Genomic DNA, 15,000 nt, shown 5'->3' with positions numbered 1-15,000 from the left:
ACTACACGAAGAACAAACGGAATGGAATATATTTCTTTTAACTGAGGTCAACATCAATGTGGTAAATACTCGAGTTAGATAAAAAAAAATCAGTTATTATTCAAAAAGTAAATGTTCTTTCCAAAGTGAAAAAAAACTATCAAAATTCAACATAAAATGCTTAAGATATGATTATTCCTCATTCTGCTTTCTACAACAAGAAAACGCCTCCCGACAGCTTCGCACAAAACCACGAAGTGCTCCAATGAAACAGCTGAAACTTTTCCCAGCTTGTGTGGAGTCAGTAAAATGGTATCGGTTTTCAGAGATCTGCTTTTCCATCAAAACCGTAGCGTTTTCTGATGGCCTGAAAAATTTGTATATCTTTTTTAATTCTTCTTTTGCTTTCGATGCAGTATCTTCTTTAGTTTTCTTTCTTTTCTGTATATCTTGAATGGTATCATACAATTCGTCTGTTATTTCTAACACACGGCCATTGATGAACGCATACTTCTGTCTCCCACAATTGTATGACTCTGAGAATCCATCGTCACATTCTCCCTCTTCTCTTCTCCTTTCTCTCTCAGCCTCAATCAAGATATTAGCTAGTTCCTTATCTTTATGAAGATGGTAAATTCGTCTTGCCCACTCTTCAGATGGAACATCGTCAGACTTTAACTGTATGCTCAATTCCGTTTGAGTATCACTTGTAGGTATATCGCCTGTAAAAAAAAATGAAATTTAAGGCTACTTATAAAGGTTTTTCTTGGCATTTTTAATGTATTAGAAAATAATTCGAATTTACAGACATCTTTACCAATGTAAATTGATGAGTAAAGGATTTGGGTTATGAACAAATTGCTTAAAAATTAAATCATTTTAGGCTGGGTATACTATCATATTCTCACCATATGAACAACTTTTTCCATCATCTCTTGTTTTACTCTCACTTTTCTCAAGTTTCTCCTTTTCTTGCTTGATTAAGAGATAGATGTTGCTGTTTGTGTTAGATGTATCCCTGTACACATCACTGTAACTGCTCGTATTCTGTAGTTCCTAAAATTAGAATAAAGGTAGTATAATCAATTTGAAAATAACCTCAAATAAAATGCTGTTGAAATATATGAACCATTTAGAGTAATCAACTTGGTTGAGCAGCGATCTTTAGAAACAAATTCTGAGTAAAAAAAGGCGATAAAAAAGAATAGACAAATCTACTGACTACTAATCTTTATTTCATTGTGCTAAGAACGTTATTCAGAGAAAGAAGTACATAACAAGCGTCGATACCTTTTCTATCCTACACCTTTCGTAGGCATTGTTGAGATCATCAGACTCCATCCACTTCTCTTTTGGTAGTTCGGTAAACTGAACATCCAGGTCGTCAGATTCCTCTCTTCGACTTGCCTCTCCGTACTGTAATGTGCCGCTTGCGTCACCTGTGTTAACGAGAGCGGCTTCTAGCTCGAAACTTTTAAAGTTTCGTCTCTCAGTGAAATTACTTGCTTCCTCCATATTAACGTCCATGGTCGCTAATGAAGTAGAACAACGTCGGACTGTGACGTCGTCGACGTCCTTAAACCACGTGGCGTATTAGACGACGCAGCGACTAGAGCAAGTTATAAATTTTATGATCATTTTAATAGAGAATTTTTTTTCAAGAAAAATAAGGCAATCGGGTAACTATGGTAAGGCATCGCCTTTCAAACACATTCTGTGTTGCCTTGCTGACATGATGAAGTAACCCGATGTTAATTGTTTTTTTTTTTTTTAAGGTATCGAATACCATTATGTGTCTCTCGCGACAGCCCCTTACGGGGATTCTGTTAATCAGTCTATTAGTCGTTGGTGGCAACGGAGCCCAGCTTTCGTTCAGTGTATGTCCTACCAACGGCTTGGCTGCTGTGTTGACGCCTTAGCCTACTCCCAGACCATTGATGGTCCGAGAGCGTTTCCACACACTAACTATTTGGGAGTGCGTCTTCCTCGAATAAATATGCTAGTATATAGAGAGGAAATGAATTATACACGACTAGCGCAGCCGTGAAAGAAAGACACTTAATTTTAAAGAAGCTTGGATTTTATTGAATAAATTTGATGAAGAGAGGGTATTTTTGTTCAGTCAAAGTAAAACCTTAAAAAATTCACGAATTACTTACAAGTTAAAAGTGACACGAATGCACAGTATGTTCTTTTATACATCTCTGACAAAGCCACTCAGCAATCTGCTTTGAGTCAACCCAGTTCTATTCTATATTTTCTAGCTATTTAAAGATATAAGAATCAATAATTTGAATTTTAAGATCACTGGTAGACTTTTTTGTTGTGTCACATATTTATTTTAAGTAGTTCTCTGTCTCAGAATCAGGCAAAATGTGTATACGATGTAGCACCTGGAGAAAAAAAAACGCAGATATTTTATTGCATTATGTAAGTATTTATGTCTCATGACCTCCAGAAATAACCATCAAGGTGTTTACAAAGATAGACTTTTTAAGATAACTGATTTGTCGAACATAGTTGAAATGCACTTTCAATTTGGAAAAATGACAGCGAAATTTTCCCGCACTTTTTCATTATATAACCAGTCAAAAAATATCTTAATTCGCCGGTGAAGCTTTCCGGTTGCTTTTTAGACATATTGAATATATTCGAGGTTGAGAAAAATGATATGCCACCAACTGCCTTATTCTTACACAGAATGGTACATAGTCCTACGAATCAGTAATGCAAGTACATGTAGTTCATGGTTGTTCCTGGTGTTCAATACTAGAATTCTAATATGACGTGCTTAAAGGCTCTTTAGACCACAGCCGTGGTAAAAAAAGTGACAAACACATGACCAGCATTTTGTGCAACGCATAGGCTGTGTCTATTAAGAAAATATGAAGAAACTTGTCCTACTAGAATCGAAATAAATCACGGAAACTACATTTTATCATTATTTCACCACGGGCTGGCCATTTATGTCGTTATTTAACCCCTTAAAACAATGCGACATAAATGGAAAGCCGTGGTAAAATAATGATACAATGGAGTTTCCGTGATTTATTTTTTAAATAACTCCATTGGCATGAAAAATGGCAGCTCAAGGCCACCCATTGGTCGTCAAAGAATGGCGAGGAAACCCTCACACCACAGGGCAGGCTGCAACCGGCCTCAAAGCAACATCATACACAGGAACCGCGAAAGGTTGCGCTGGTATACTCCAACAACATGAAAGAAAACTAAAAGTGAAAACGAAACAATACATACAGAGGCCAGAAATTCCCGTCTTGGGACAAGCACACAAAAAAATGCGGTGGTTTAAAAGTACTTGTGAACACAACCCTTCCCCTTTAAGCCTGCCCACTTTGGAAAATACATTACACAATTAGTACGATTAATTTAAACAATCGATTAATATTATACGTGTACATTTGTGTTTTTCTTGATATATGTATCATGGGAGAAAATGAACATTATAAAATGGTGTCTGTCCTTTATTAAATGTATATACACAAACTACCCACAGTGGTCACAAATAAAAGCAAAACACACGGGCTCCTCCCTTTTTTGAGGGGGGAGTTCTTAGCTAGTTTGTCTTGGTTCTGATCAATATAAGATTCTTTTTGAAATATTTAGATGACTCTAAAGGGCCATTTGTTTTTGTGAATATAATATTTAATGCATGTTCTTCACGAATTCTTAGGGCCAACTGGATACCTCAAGTCTCTTTCAGTTTGACGTGGCACATAGTCGGTAAATTTAAACAAACGTTTGTAGTATAATTTGTCAATAATTTTCCTTTCCCATCGATCTCTAAGTGTAGTTCAAGAGACTTCACAGTGTCTATAGTATCCTTTATTGCAAGTTCTTTGAGATAGATGCGATGTATGAAATCCCAGAAACTAGGATTGTTTAACGATAATTCGTCATCTGTATAGCGGAAACTGAGATTAAGGGATCTAGCTAAACCCTCATAAGAGTGAAGGATTAGGTCGGCATGTAGAGGAGCACAATTTGTTCCCACTGGAATGACGACTGTTTGTTGAAAACGCGTCCACCACGTTTTACAAACAAAATTTGAAACCAGTGATATTCTTGTATCATACTCAATTTCACCAAAGCCTATCAAGCTTTCATTTGAAACAGAATGAAATCAGTCCACGTCACTTTGGTGTTTAATATAAAATGCTGCATACAAATTACTAAAAAAAATGATTTGTAAGAGTTTTGTCCCTTACCCTAGGTCTACCTCCTTAAAGCACGTGGGATGCATGAATATCAACGTAACTGAGTTTTATAGAACATAATGTCATTCGTAAAATGTTGTACCATTCTGTATAAGGATCAGGAAACGGGTGGCACATAATTTTTCTTAATATGATGTTTCATGCTTTATACATGCAATGCATCTAGAAAACAACTAAAAAGCAATTTATATTTATCCAGAAGCATCTATGACATGGAGACTCTTTGACTGCTATATTGAGAAAAAAAGCTGGAAACTTTCCCCCCATTTTTCCATTGTACATTTGAACTTAATTTGACTTATCAATATCTTAAAAAGGCAAACCTCATTAACACTTTGATGGTTACTTTTTGAGATTATGAGATACAAAGACTTGGATGTGGCAAGGCAATGCGATCTCTGCGTTTTTTTGTTTTTTTGTTTTTTTTCGTTTTGTTTTGTTTTGTTTTGTTTTTTTTTTTTCACATACCACACCTTATACACATTTTGCTTGATTGTTAAGCAGAGAAGTACTAGTACTTAAAACAAAAAGAAATCAGGTTGAAAGATACGTGTAAAACTGAAGGTTGTAATTAGGACCATAGGTTATAATAAAACAGAATTCATTGTATATAGCGGGGGTTACACTTGCATAGTTAGGCTAGCGTACTGAATTTAATTTGACAAAGAAATATTTAGACCGTCGGGTTACTATGGTAAGGCGCTCAACCTTTGAAATCTATATCGGTGGTCTCCTAGAAGTTATCACTCAGCATCGTCATGGGAAACTGTGCCTGTTTATCGGATGCAAGATCAGCATCACCTCTCAAACACCTTCTGTATTAACTGGTTGAAAGGACCTGACGGTTGCAAACTTCTTATGTACATTTGCATAACTAGAAAGACACTGAAGTTTGAAGAAGCTTGTCTTCCATTTGATAAGCCTTTGACAAGGTAGAATGATCAAAAAGTGAACATTTTAGTATTATTTGTTTCGTCGATTCACCGATAGTTAAAAACTAAAAATAAACTCATAAAGATGATAAGAATGTACATTATGTAAAGTATCAGGTTATTTTATACATGCCTGAATCTCAAAGCAGTAAGCTTTGAGTCCACCAGCTCTATTCTATTCTATGGCTATCGCCACTATATGTCACCTAAGTTACATGATGTCTGCATAGATGGTCTCCTTCCTTTGGACTTCATCACATTGGAACCAAACTCTATTCTATACCTCTCACTCTACTACACTCCCTTTACAAAACAAGTCTTGGCACTCCTGTTTCTGAATCTACCTCATCATTATATAGACTTGTTGCCATCATCTCGGATATCAGTTTCTACAGACTCTTTAAATCAGTTTGTGTGAAGAAAAACGATCATTTCTTCCTCTACCGTTTGTCAACAAAGGTATAGGTGCAATTAATTTGGCTAACATTCTCCATCACAAAAACGTTACCAACAAAAATTCCCCCATATTTCAAAGACAAACCAATTATTTCATATTCCTGTACTTCACCCATTGCATCCGAAATTTTCAGTTATAAAAGGCTATTGCAGAACCTCGAGACTGAGGACTTCAAAGCTAAACCTCCTGACTGTTCTTACAAAAACTATCCATTCAAATATGGTCCTTCCGGCCACGTCGTTACGGGAGATCTAACCATCATCGAACACGAATCTCTGCGTAATATCCTTTCTAAAGGTCCCAAGTACCGTGAACCACGCTCCATAAATTGGAAATTATAACTTTTAAAAGTCCCTATGGATGCCGCGGAGGACTACCCAAGAAAATGGATAAAACGAGAACAAGAATACCCTGATTCTCTGTTAAAGGCTGTGAGTTCCTTAATTTTGAAACGAATGAAAGTTTTAAGTAGGTCAATGAGTGCCAATGCTACATCAGTTGTCAAAGACCCCGATGTTACAAAAACATTGTCTTCTATACATGACAAATATGTTGTCGTGCCAGCAGACAAAGCCCAAAATGTTTTACATCCAATTCTTATTATCAGAGGTAGACGTAGAAAATAATAGCAGTGGTAAGACCCATACTGCTACTACACTCTCCAAAGAAGAGATTGTGGAAAACCATAAATCTGTGTTATCCTGTTTTGGTCCCTCTACCAAGGACGACAACATATTAGTCCAGTGTGGGGGAAGCGTTTTTTCACAAACGGTCGGCATTCCAATGAGAATAAATTGTGCTTTAAAAAGCTTAAATATATGTTGAATACAAACAATCTTGCTCGTATATATTTGACGCTTATTCGACCTGTAATGGAGTATGCGTGTGAGGTCTGGGATTGTTGTACAGAGGTAGAATCTGATACTTTAGAAAAATTACAACTAGAAGCTGGCAGGACAGTAACAGGTTTGCCCCTGTTTGCCAGCAGGGAATCTCTTTACTTTGGAACCGGTTGGGAACGGTTAGTGGATAGGCGAAAACATCGACGCCTCAATCTATTCATAATAATACTGCCCCAGAATATCTTATTGATCTATTACCCCCCTTATTATGTGAAATAACACAATATAACCTGTGAAACAATGATGACTATGTTGCACAACAGCACCGTTTGGCTAGCCTAGTAAATCATTCTTTTTAACACAATAAGATTTTGGAACTTACTTAATTCTGACGTAAGAAATTCTAGAAGTTTAGGCATTTTCAAAGAGCGAATCAAGCAACCTATTTCAAAACCCCCCATTTATTATAATAATGGGATGAGAATGATAAATATAATTCATACGAGAATTAGAAATACATGTAGTTCATTAAACTATTTAACTATTGACCAAACTTTACAACAAACGTGATGACTTTTCATTCAGAATTGTCAACTTTCCTTTCATCTGTGGCAACATCCCTTCAGCATCTGCGTATGAATTTTTCATATCATAACCCATACGTTATGCCAGAGCTTGCCAAAACTACACATACTTTTTGTATAGTGCTAGAATTCTAACAAATGGGCTTCTGGAACAGGGTTATGTTACTACAAGATTGAAGTCATCACTACAGAAGTTTTATGGTCGTCATCATGAACTCGTGGATCATTATGGTGTATCCATATGCGTCATGAAAACTGATTTATTCAAGGTGTCATAGTTTTCCTTTCTTCTTTCTTCTACCCCAGACTTGACTTCTTTTTATGAGCAACTCAGTGGGTGTTTCTAGAATAGCAGAGGACGCTTATATACCCTACCGGTGCACATGGTACATGCTCCCAGTTTTTAGTGGAGTCCGAGTTGCTCATTTGCTTCTGTTACTTTGTATGTATGATTTTAGTTAATTTATGTTCTTTGTTGGGTATGTCTGTTTTCCATGTCTGTTCTTTGCCCCTGGATTACATTCTTTTGATTACCGCTATAACCTTGGTTCCCCTTATTATTCTTCCAGCTAGAGAACAACGAAACTTTTTTCGTGTTTCAAACAGATTCATCTTTTGGATGCAATATCATCACGGTACAGATGAACTTCATAAGCAGAAGTCCCATATGTAATGCAAATACATGTAAGATTTTTAAAAGTAGAACTTGTGAAAAAAAAAATCCCAATTTTAAGGGATCGTACGCCCGTCCTTGGATTCGCGCCTGTATACTTACCGATTATACCAAGTTAATGTTCTCAGAGAGGAGTTACGGGCATTTAATGTTGTTTAACTTGTTTCCTAACCCTTTTGCCGTAAAAAAATGTATTTGCTTAGCAAAAAGAAATGTGTTCAAAGCCAATTCACTGCTGTTCAATTATGTATTTAGGAGAAAAGAAGCAGCATAGTACAGTATGAAGAACAAACGAAATGGAATGTATATATATTTCTTTTAACTGACGTCCACGTTTATTAGGTAAATTCTCGAATTCTAAAAGCTGCTATTATTCAAGTGGTAAATGCATTTTACAAAATAAAAACCAAATTAAAATTTGACAGGAATTGCGTAAGATATGATCAATTCTCAGTCTTCTTTCTACAACAACGGTTGGTAACTTTAAACAACAGACTGACTTCTTGGAGAGTTATTAACATAGCACTGAAATCTGTATGAGACAGTGTAGAAATTCTGGGTCAATTTGTAAGATCATGTTCCGTCGTAAGCGACGAATTTTGTTTTTCTGGCGCATTTGAATAGACTATAAGATTTGTGATTGGTTATTCGAAATTATAAAACTCGCCTTGCAACGGTTCTCGATCTCTGCAAGTCGATTTCATTTGGTAGGAAAAAAGGAAATTTCAATCCACTTGATGTTTAGATTTCAAAATATGAAAAAAATTAATGCTATAAATTTCAATTCGTTAAATTCAACTTTAAAATGCAGATACTGGTGCCTGGTTTCTCTTTCAATATACACGATGTGACGGGGTTTGAACCAACATTAACAGCATGTCATTGACTGTACGTACTTTTGAATTGTGATTTCACTCATGTGATTGAAATCTAAAATGGGCTTTAATCTATGGGTAAAACTGATGAAAACCGATATTACAAAACATCACGATATTATATTATGTCTTATACATGCTTTATTATCCAAGAGCTGAACATACTTATAGCACGTGGAATTCGTATTTTATGAATAGGTTCACCTCATTTACTTTGGGGCCTTTACAATATGTCTTTGCCCATAATTAAAGACTGTGTGGTGACTTGTACGTTGCTTGGCATTTGGTGGATATGAGTATTTAATTGGCAATTATACCACATTTCTTATTTTCATATGGATACCATTTGTCTTGTGCGAACGTAACTGATTTTATAGAATATTCGCAAAATGTCAGTTAATGTGGTGTTTTAAAACAAAAGATTTTGAAGAACGTGTGAAATAGTGTAATAGAAAAAAAAATAATTAAAAATTTCTGTATCAAGCGGGATTATTCTTGCATATTAAGGGTAGCCTACTGGATATTTGAGAGATATAGTCAGTCGGGTTACTATATGGTAGGGCGCTCAACCTTTGAATTCTGGTTCGGTGGTCCCACAGAAGTTATCACGCAGCACCGTCATGGGAAACTGTGATTGCTTATAGGATGCAAGATAAGCAAAATAACTACAACTGTATTTACATACGACTAACGCGGCTGTGATAGAAAGACACTGAAGTTTTAAGAAGCATTTCTTTCATTTGATAAGCATTTGACAACGTAGAATGATCAAAAAGAGGATATTATCTGTTGCATCGATTCACCGGTAATAATTAAAAAATAAAAAATAAACTCATAAAGATGATTAGGATGCACATTATGTAAAGTGTCAGGTTCTTTTATACATGCCTGGGAAAATCTCTAAGCTGTATGATTTGAGTCCACCTAGCTCTGTTCTGTTTCATCAGCTTGAGAAGAACGAAATTATAAGATCAGTGGCGCACCTCTGTCGTGTTTTAAACATATTTATCTTTTGGATGCAAGATGATCACGGTGCAGATGAACTTTATAAGCAGAAGTCCCGTGAATATGTAATACAAATACAAGTAATTCGTGGTTGTTCCTGGCGTTCAATACTAGAAAAATATCACATACATGCATGTACTGAAGTGATGTTGATATCAACATTTGACAGTACAACCCAGTGTTGCTGGGTTATAAACTTCGATATTTACCACATCGCTCGGGATAAAACAATGCGACATAAACGGCCAGCCCTTGGTAAAACAATAAAATGTTGTTTCCATGATTTATTTCTTAACTGACTCGGGAATAGATCCAGGATTTCAGGTTAGGGGGCGTTGATATAATTCAATGCCGAGAGAAGCGAGGCAGGAGCATTTTTGAAAGTTGAAATTGTGAAACAAAAAATCACAACTTCAAGGGGGTAGGGGCAAACGATTTTAAAGGTTCTTAAAGAGGAGTTACTGGTATTTAATGTTGAATAACTTGTTTCATCTCTTTTTTTGCCATAAATTTGTATTCGTTTAGCAAACAAAATATGCTCAAAACCAATTTATTACTCTTCAAATATATATTATATGAAAAATGAAAACGATATAATACAGCATAAAGAAAAAACTAAATGGAATATATACATTTCTTTTAACTGAAGTTCACATTTATGTAGTTAATTCCGAATTTGAAAAGGTACTATTATTCAAGAGGTTAATGCATTTTACAAAATAAACACTAAATAAAAATTTGACAGGAGTTGCTTAAGATATGATCAATCCTCAGTCTGCCTTCTACAACAAGAAAACGCCCCCTCCCCCGACAGCTTCGCACAAAACTATGAACTGCTCCAATTAAACGGCTTAAACGTTTCCTAGCTTGTGGTGAGTCAGCGATAAGAAATCGGTTTTCAGGGATCTGCTTCTCAATAAAAAACAGAGCGTTTTCTGATGGCCCGAAAAACACGTATAAATGCTTGAGTTCCTCCTTTTCTTTCGAAGCAATATCGTCTTTAGTTTTCTCTCTTCTCTATATACCTTTAATGGTATTGCACAATTTGGCTGTTATTTCCAACATACGACCATTGATAAAGGCATATTTCTGTCTCCGACACTTGTATGGCTCAGAGAATCCCTCGTCACCTTCTCCCTCTTCTCTTTTCCTTTCTCTCTCAGCCTCAATCATAACATTAGTTAGTTTCTTATCTTTATAAAGATTGTAAATTCGTCTTGCCCAATCTTCAGATGGAACATCGTCGGACTTCGACTCTATGCCCAATTCCGTTCGAATATCACTTGAAGATATATCGCCTGTAAATATTAAATTTTTAGGCTACATGTATATGCTTTTTTAACATCTTTAATGTGCATGTATTAGGAAATAATTAGAATTTACAGACATCTTTACCTGTGTAAATTGATGAATTATAATTATTGATTGGGTTATGAACAAATTGTTGGAAGAGTAATCAGGTGAACCATGGTTATAGCGGTAATCAAAAGAATGTAATCCAGGGACAAAGACCAGACTTGGAAAACAGACATACACAACAAAGAACATGAAGTAACTAAAATCATACATACAAAGTAACAAAAGCAAATGAGCAACTCGGACTTCTCTAAAAACTGGGAGCGTGGACAAGATGCACCGGTAGGGTAAGCGTTCAAAGCTTTTCTAGAAACACCCGCCGAGTTTCTCATAAAAAGTCAAGTCCGGGGTAGACGAAAGAGGAAAGGAAAACTATGACACATTGAATAAATCAGTTTTCATGACGCATATGGATACATCATAACGATCCAAGAGTTCATAATGACGACCATAAAACTTCTGTAGTGATGACTTCAATCTTGTAGCAACATAACCTTGTTCCAGAAGCTTATTTGTTAGAATTCTAGAGCGATTCAAAAAGTCTGCGTAGTTTCGGCAAGCTCTGGCATAATGTATGAGTTGTGATATGAACACTCCATACGAAGGTGCTGAAGGGATGTTGCCACAGATAAGAGGCAAGTTGACAATTCTGAATGAAAAGTCATCATGTTTGTCGTCAATAGTTCTCCTTTACCATCGATTTCTAAGTGTAGGTTAAGATACGAGGCTGACTTCAAAGTTCTGTAGTATTCTTTATCTCAAGTTCCTTGGGGTAGATGCGATGTATCAAATCCCCGAAATTAGAATTGTTTTAAGGCTAAAAACCACTAATTCCACTTCCCATAGGCTTCTATGCTAATTTCACAATATTCAATGGCTTCTCTGGACTTCACCTTAACTTTAACCTGCAGAGGACTATATATCAGCATGATTCTACATATGTCAGCTCACAATCCTCAGAATGGCATGTGGGGTTAGCAGACTTGCAGTGCAGTACTGGTCACCGGAAGTGAAGTGTCTATAAATAGCATGGGAAATCCCAGTGTTTTCACAAGATAGGGGTATATTTAAAAATCATTATGGAGATTAGGCTTCACATCACAAGAAGCAAAATGCACCTATAAAATGTACAGAAATGTTTTTCCTTTCAGAAACTGTTTAAATTTTGTAAATGAGATGAGAACTTTTTTCACAGCACTATGAGGAACAGGGGTAATTTCTGCGTACGTTCCAAATGCTCATTAGTTGAATTGGTGGTCTGTAACCTAAAGTTAATACGTCATCTATATAGCGGAAACGGACATTAAATAATCTAGCTAAGCGATATTCTTTCTTTCGGATCAGATCTGGGAATTTAGGAAAATTAAACCATTTCAGGCCAGGTATACAATTATATTCCTACCATTAGAACAACTTTTTTCAACATCTTTTGCTTTACTCTCACTTTTCTCAAGTTTCTCCTTTTCTTGCTTGATTAAGGGGAGATAGATGTTGCTGTTTGTGTTAGATGTATCCCTGGATACCCGTGCCAAGTCTTTTTTCCCCCCATTTATAATAATATCATCTATGTTAAGTGTGTCCTACTTCAAAGTGACCTCATTAAAGAATCTAGACTTGCACTATTCATTTTGAATTATACTTATGTTTGTTACCTAAAACCCAGCAATTATAATCTGAAATTAATGCAAACCGTAGTCTCTCATCCAAAATCAACTTTGGTAAAGAGGTTAAATTATGCCTTTCCAAGTAATTACAACCTTAGCTATAGAGATGTTCTATCTTGATCCATATCTTATAAACCATTCTAGAAAATTCTCCAATTCATTTTTTAATCATCTGTTGACAAAGAGCCATAATTTTGGCTGAAATTAATGAAACTGTATTCACACCCCAATTCAATCTTGAAGAACATGTACATCATATCAATATGATCATAAAGGTTTGTGGCAAGTTTGAAGAAATGCCTCAATCTCTTGTCAACTTATGCCTGGAAACCAGAAATGGATGGATGAAAAAGGATGTTACCCTAGCCGCTGTGTATTGGTCACTATCCATTTGTTACAATATTTTATTCAAAAGCTATAAGTTTCATAATAGAAGAAAATAACATTGACACGAGTTGAGAATCATTTTATTCCCCATATGTACATGATCATTAAAAAACAATTTCTAACAAACAAAGTTAACAAGCAATGCATTACTGCTTCTCACAAACAGCTTAAAAGTTAAGAAAATAAGAATATTTAGACCTATTTTTGTTTGTCAGTATCAGTATTTTGTCTTCTTTACATCCCACATTGTCATTTGACTGAGAGTTTTATGGGAAGTGATTGATTGTGGTTAAAGGATATATACCACAACTAAAACCATCAGTTCATTTGAGAATTTCATTAAATATTCAAACTTTTACAAATTTCGGTAATTGTTACAACCAATTCCAAAAACTTTCTACTTTTGGCTGAAGCTTTCTTGTTAGCTCAACTATAAAACTGTTATCAGGTCAAGGTGAATAGTACTAACTTCGGTTTTATCATTTAGTACAATTTTTAAATTATACAGAACATTAAAAAGCAAAGTAAGAAAATCAAAATTCATTTTCTCAAAAATTTCCTACCATGAAAAATATCTTGTTATGAGGAATAACTAAGTAAGTTTCTTACATTTGAGTTACAAGGTCTTGTTAACTCCTACAAGGATGAACATTTTGCCAATTTTTGTTCAGATCTTACAATGGCATATCTTCCTCATATGGAAATATTAAAAAACTGACATACAATTGCATAAAACATCAGCAAAACCAGTAAGAACAACTTCAGGGCCTGGTTGTTCATCTGCAGGACAAAAATTATCCAACAGATAAGACTAGTACAATCTATGTTAGGTATCCAATGGAAATTTTTTTCTCCTGAGAATAAAGACTTAAACAACTCAGCCTACACATTATATCAATACTAAAGTTCTTAAATTGTAACATCAATATGGATATTGAGTATAGGCTAATGTGAAAAGAAGTAAGTCTAGTCATCAAATTTCTCTTCTATCTTTTTGCTAACTGCTTTAGAAAACTATTTCAAGCGGATGTCAGAAACAAATAAGATACAAGTACTTTATCAAAGTTTATTTAAGTTTTAAATCATAGCCCAACCTTTGGAGTTGACGATTAAATCTATGGTCTATCTGATAAAAGTTCTATAGCTCATTAGAGTAACAATATTTATCATCCTAATTGAGATTAATCAGTAGTATACATGTACTTGTATAGTAATTGCTTCCAACAACTACTTTATTCAAATATGACAACTACCTAGAATGTAATGACCATTAATTCACATCCCCAAAATCATTCAATTTAATGGATAGGTGAACAAAATTTAGTATAAAATAGTAATAATTCCGAACTTAGAAATATATTACTTAATAGAATAAACTTATTAGAATTTGAACTAGTACGAGTACATAAAATTTTCAGAGATAAAATCTATTCCAATTACATGACTTACTTAAGCAAACTATAGAATAATAACTTAAATATCAAGTGATTGTCAATGGATATTCACAGTGCATACATTGATCATGTTCAGGAGATAGAGTTGGTTTTCTCTTGATGAAATGATATTCACAAGCTGAATCACATTTGGAGGTTAACAATTAAGTTGGAAAGGAGATTTTAAATGTCTGTCATACATAGAATTAAATACCCATCATATGATAGAAAGTTTAAATTTCCTTGTCAATTGTCCAGATAACTACCTAATGCAGTTTACCAGGTAGTTGTCATTTAATTATTCCTTGAACATTACCATTGAATGTGCTATAATAATTTATAAATGAATAACATTCACTTGACTAAGAAGCAAACTACTAAACGTAAGTTCAAAACTAAAAAAAAAAGTTTTGTAACATAATTTTGCAGGTTTGCATAATAAAAAAAATTCTCTTGTCAGTATTGAGTAGAGTTAGATAAGTAAACTACAGATAGTATCATAGTTAACTTCAAGAAAAAGAGTTGGTCTTCCCTTGAATGACCATTACCTGATGAAATGTCTTCAGTAGTTAACAAGG

General features: G+C 34.9%; 1 protein-coding gene across 1 annotated transcript; it reads right to left on the bottom strand.

Moving 5' to 3' along the window:
• Positions 1 to 2: 2 nt before the first annotated feature.
• LOC148621028 (uncharacterized) lies at positions 3 to 1,499 on the bottom strand. Its single transcript, XM_088575028.1, has 3 exons — positions 1,270 to 1,499; positions 888 to 1,035; positions 3 to 701 (listed from the first exon to the last, which is right to left on the bottom strand). Exons 1-3 carry the CDS (start codon positions 1,492 to 1,494, stop codon positions 172 to 174), a joined length of 903 nt encoding a protein of 300 aa, XP_088431154.1. The 5' UTR covers positions 1,495 to 1,499; the 3' UTR covers positions 3 to 171.
• Positions 1,500 to 15,000: the final 13,501 nt, after the last annotated feature.

This window comes from Perna viridis, chromosome 3, assembly GCF_037379345.1.
Source record: "Perna viridis isolate PV_CMFRI_1.1 ecotype Kerala chromosome 3, ASM3737934v1, whole genome shotgun sequence".
Classification (NCBI taxonomy): domain Eukaryota; kingdom Metazoa; phylum Mollusca; class Bivalvia; order Mytilida; family Mytilidae; genus Perna; species Perna viridis.
Note: the sequence above shows the minus strand (reverse complement) of the source record. Positions and strands in the feature narration are given on the sequence as shown.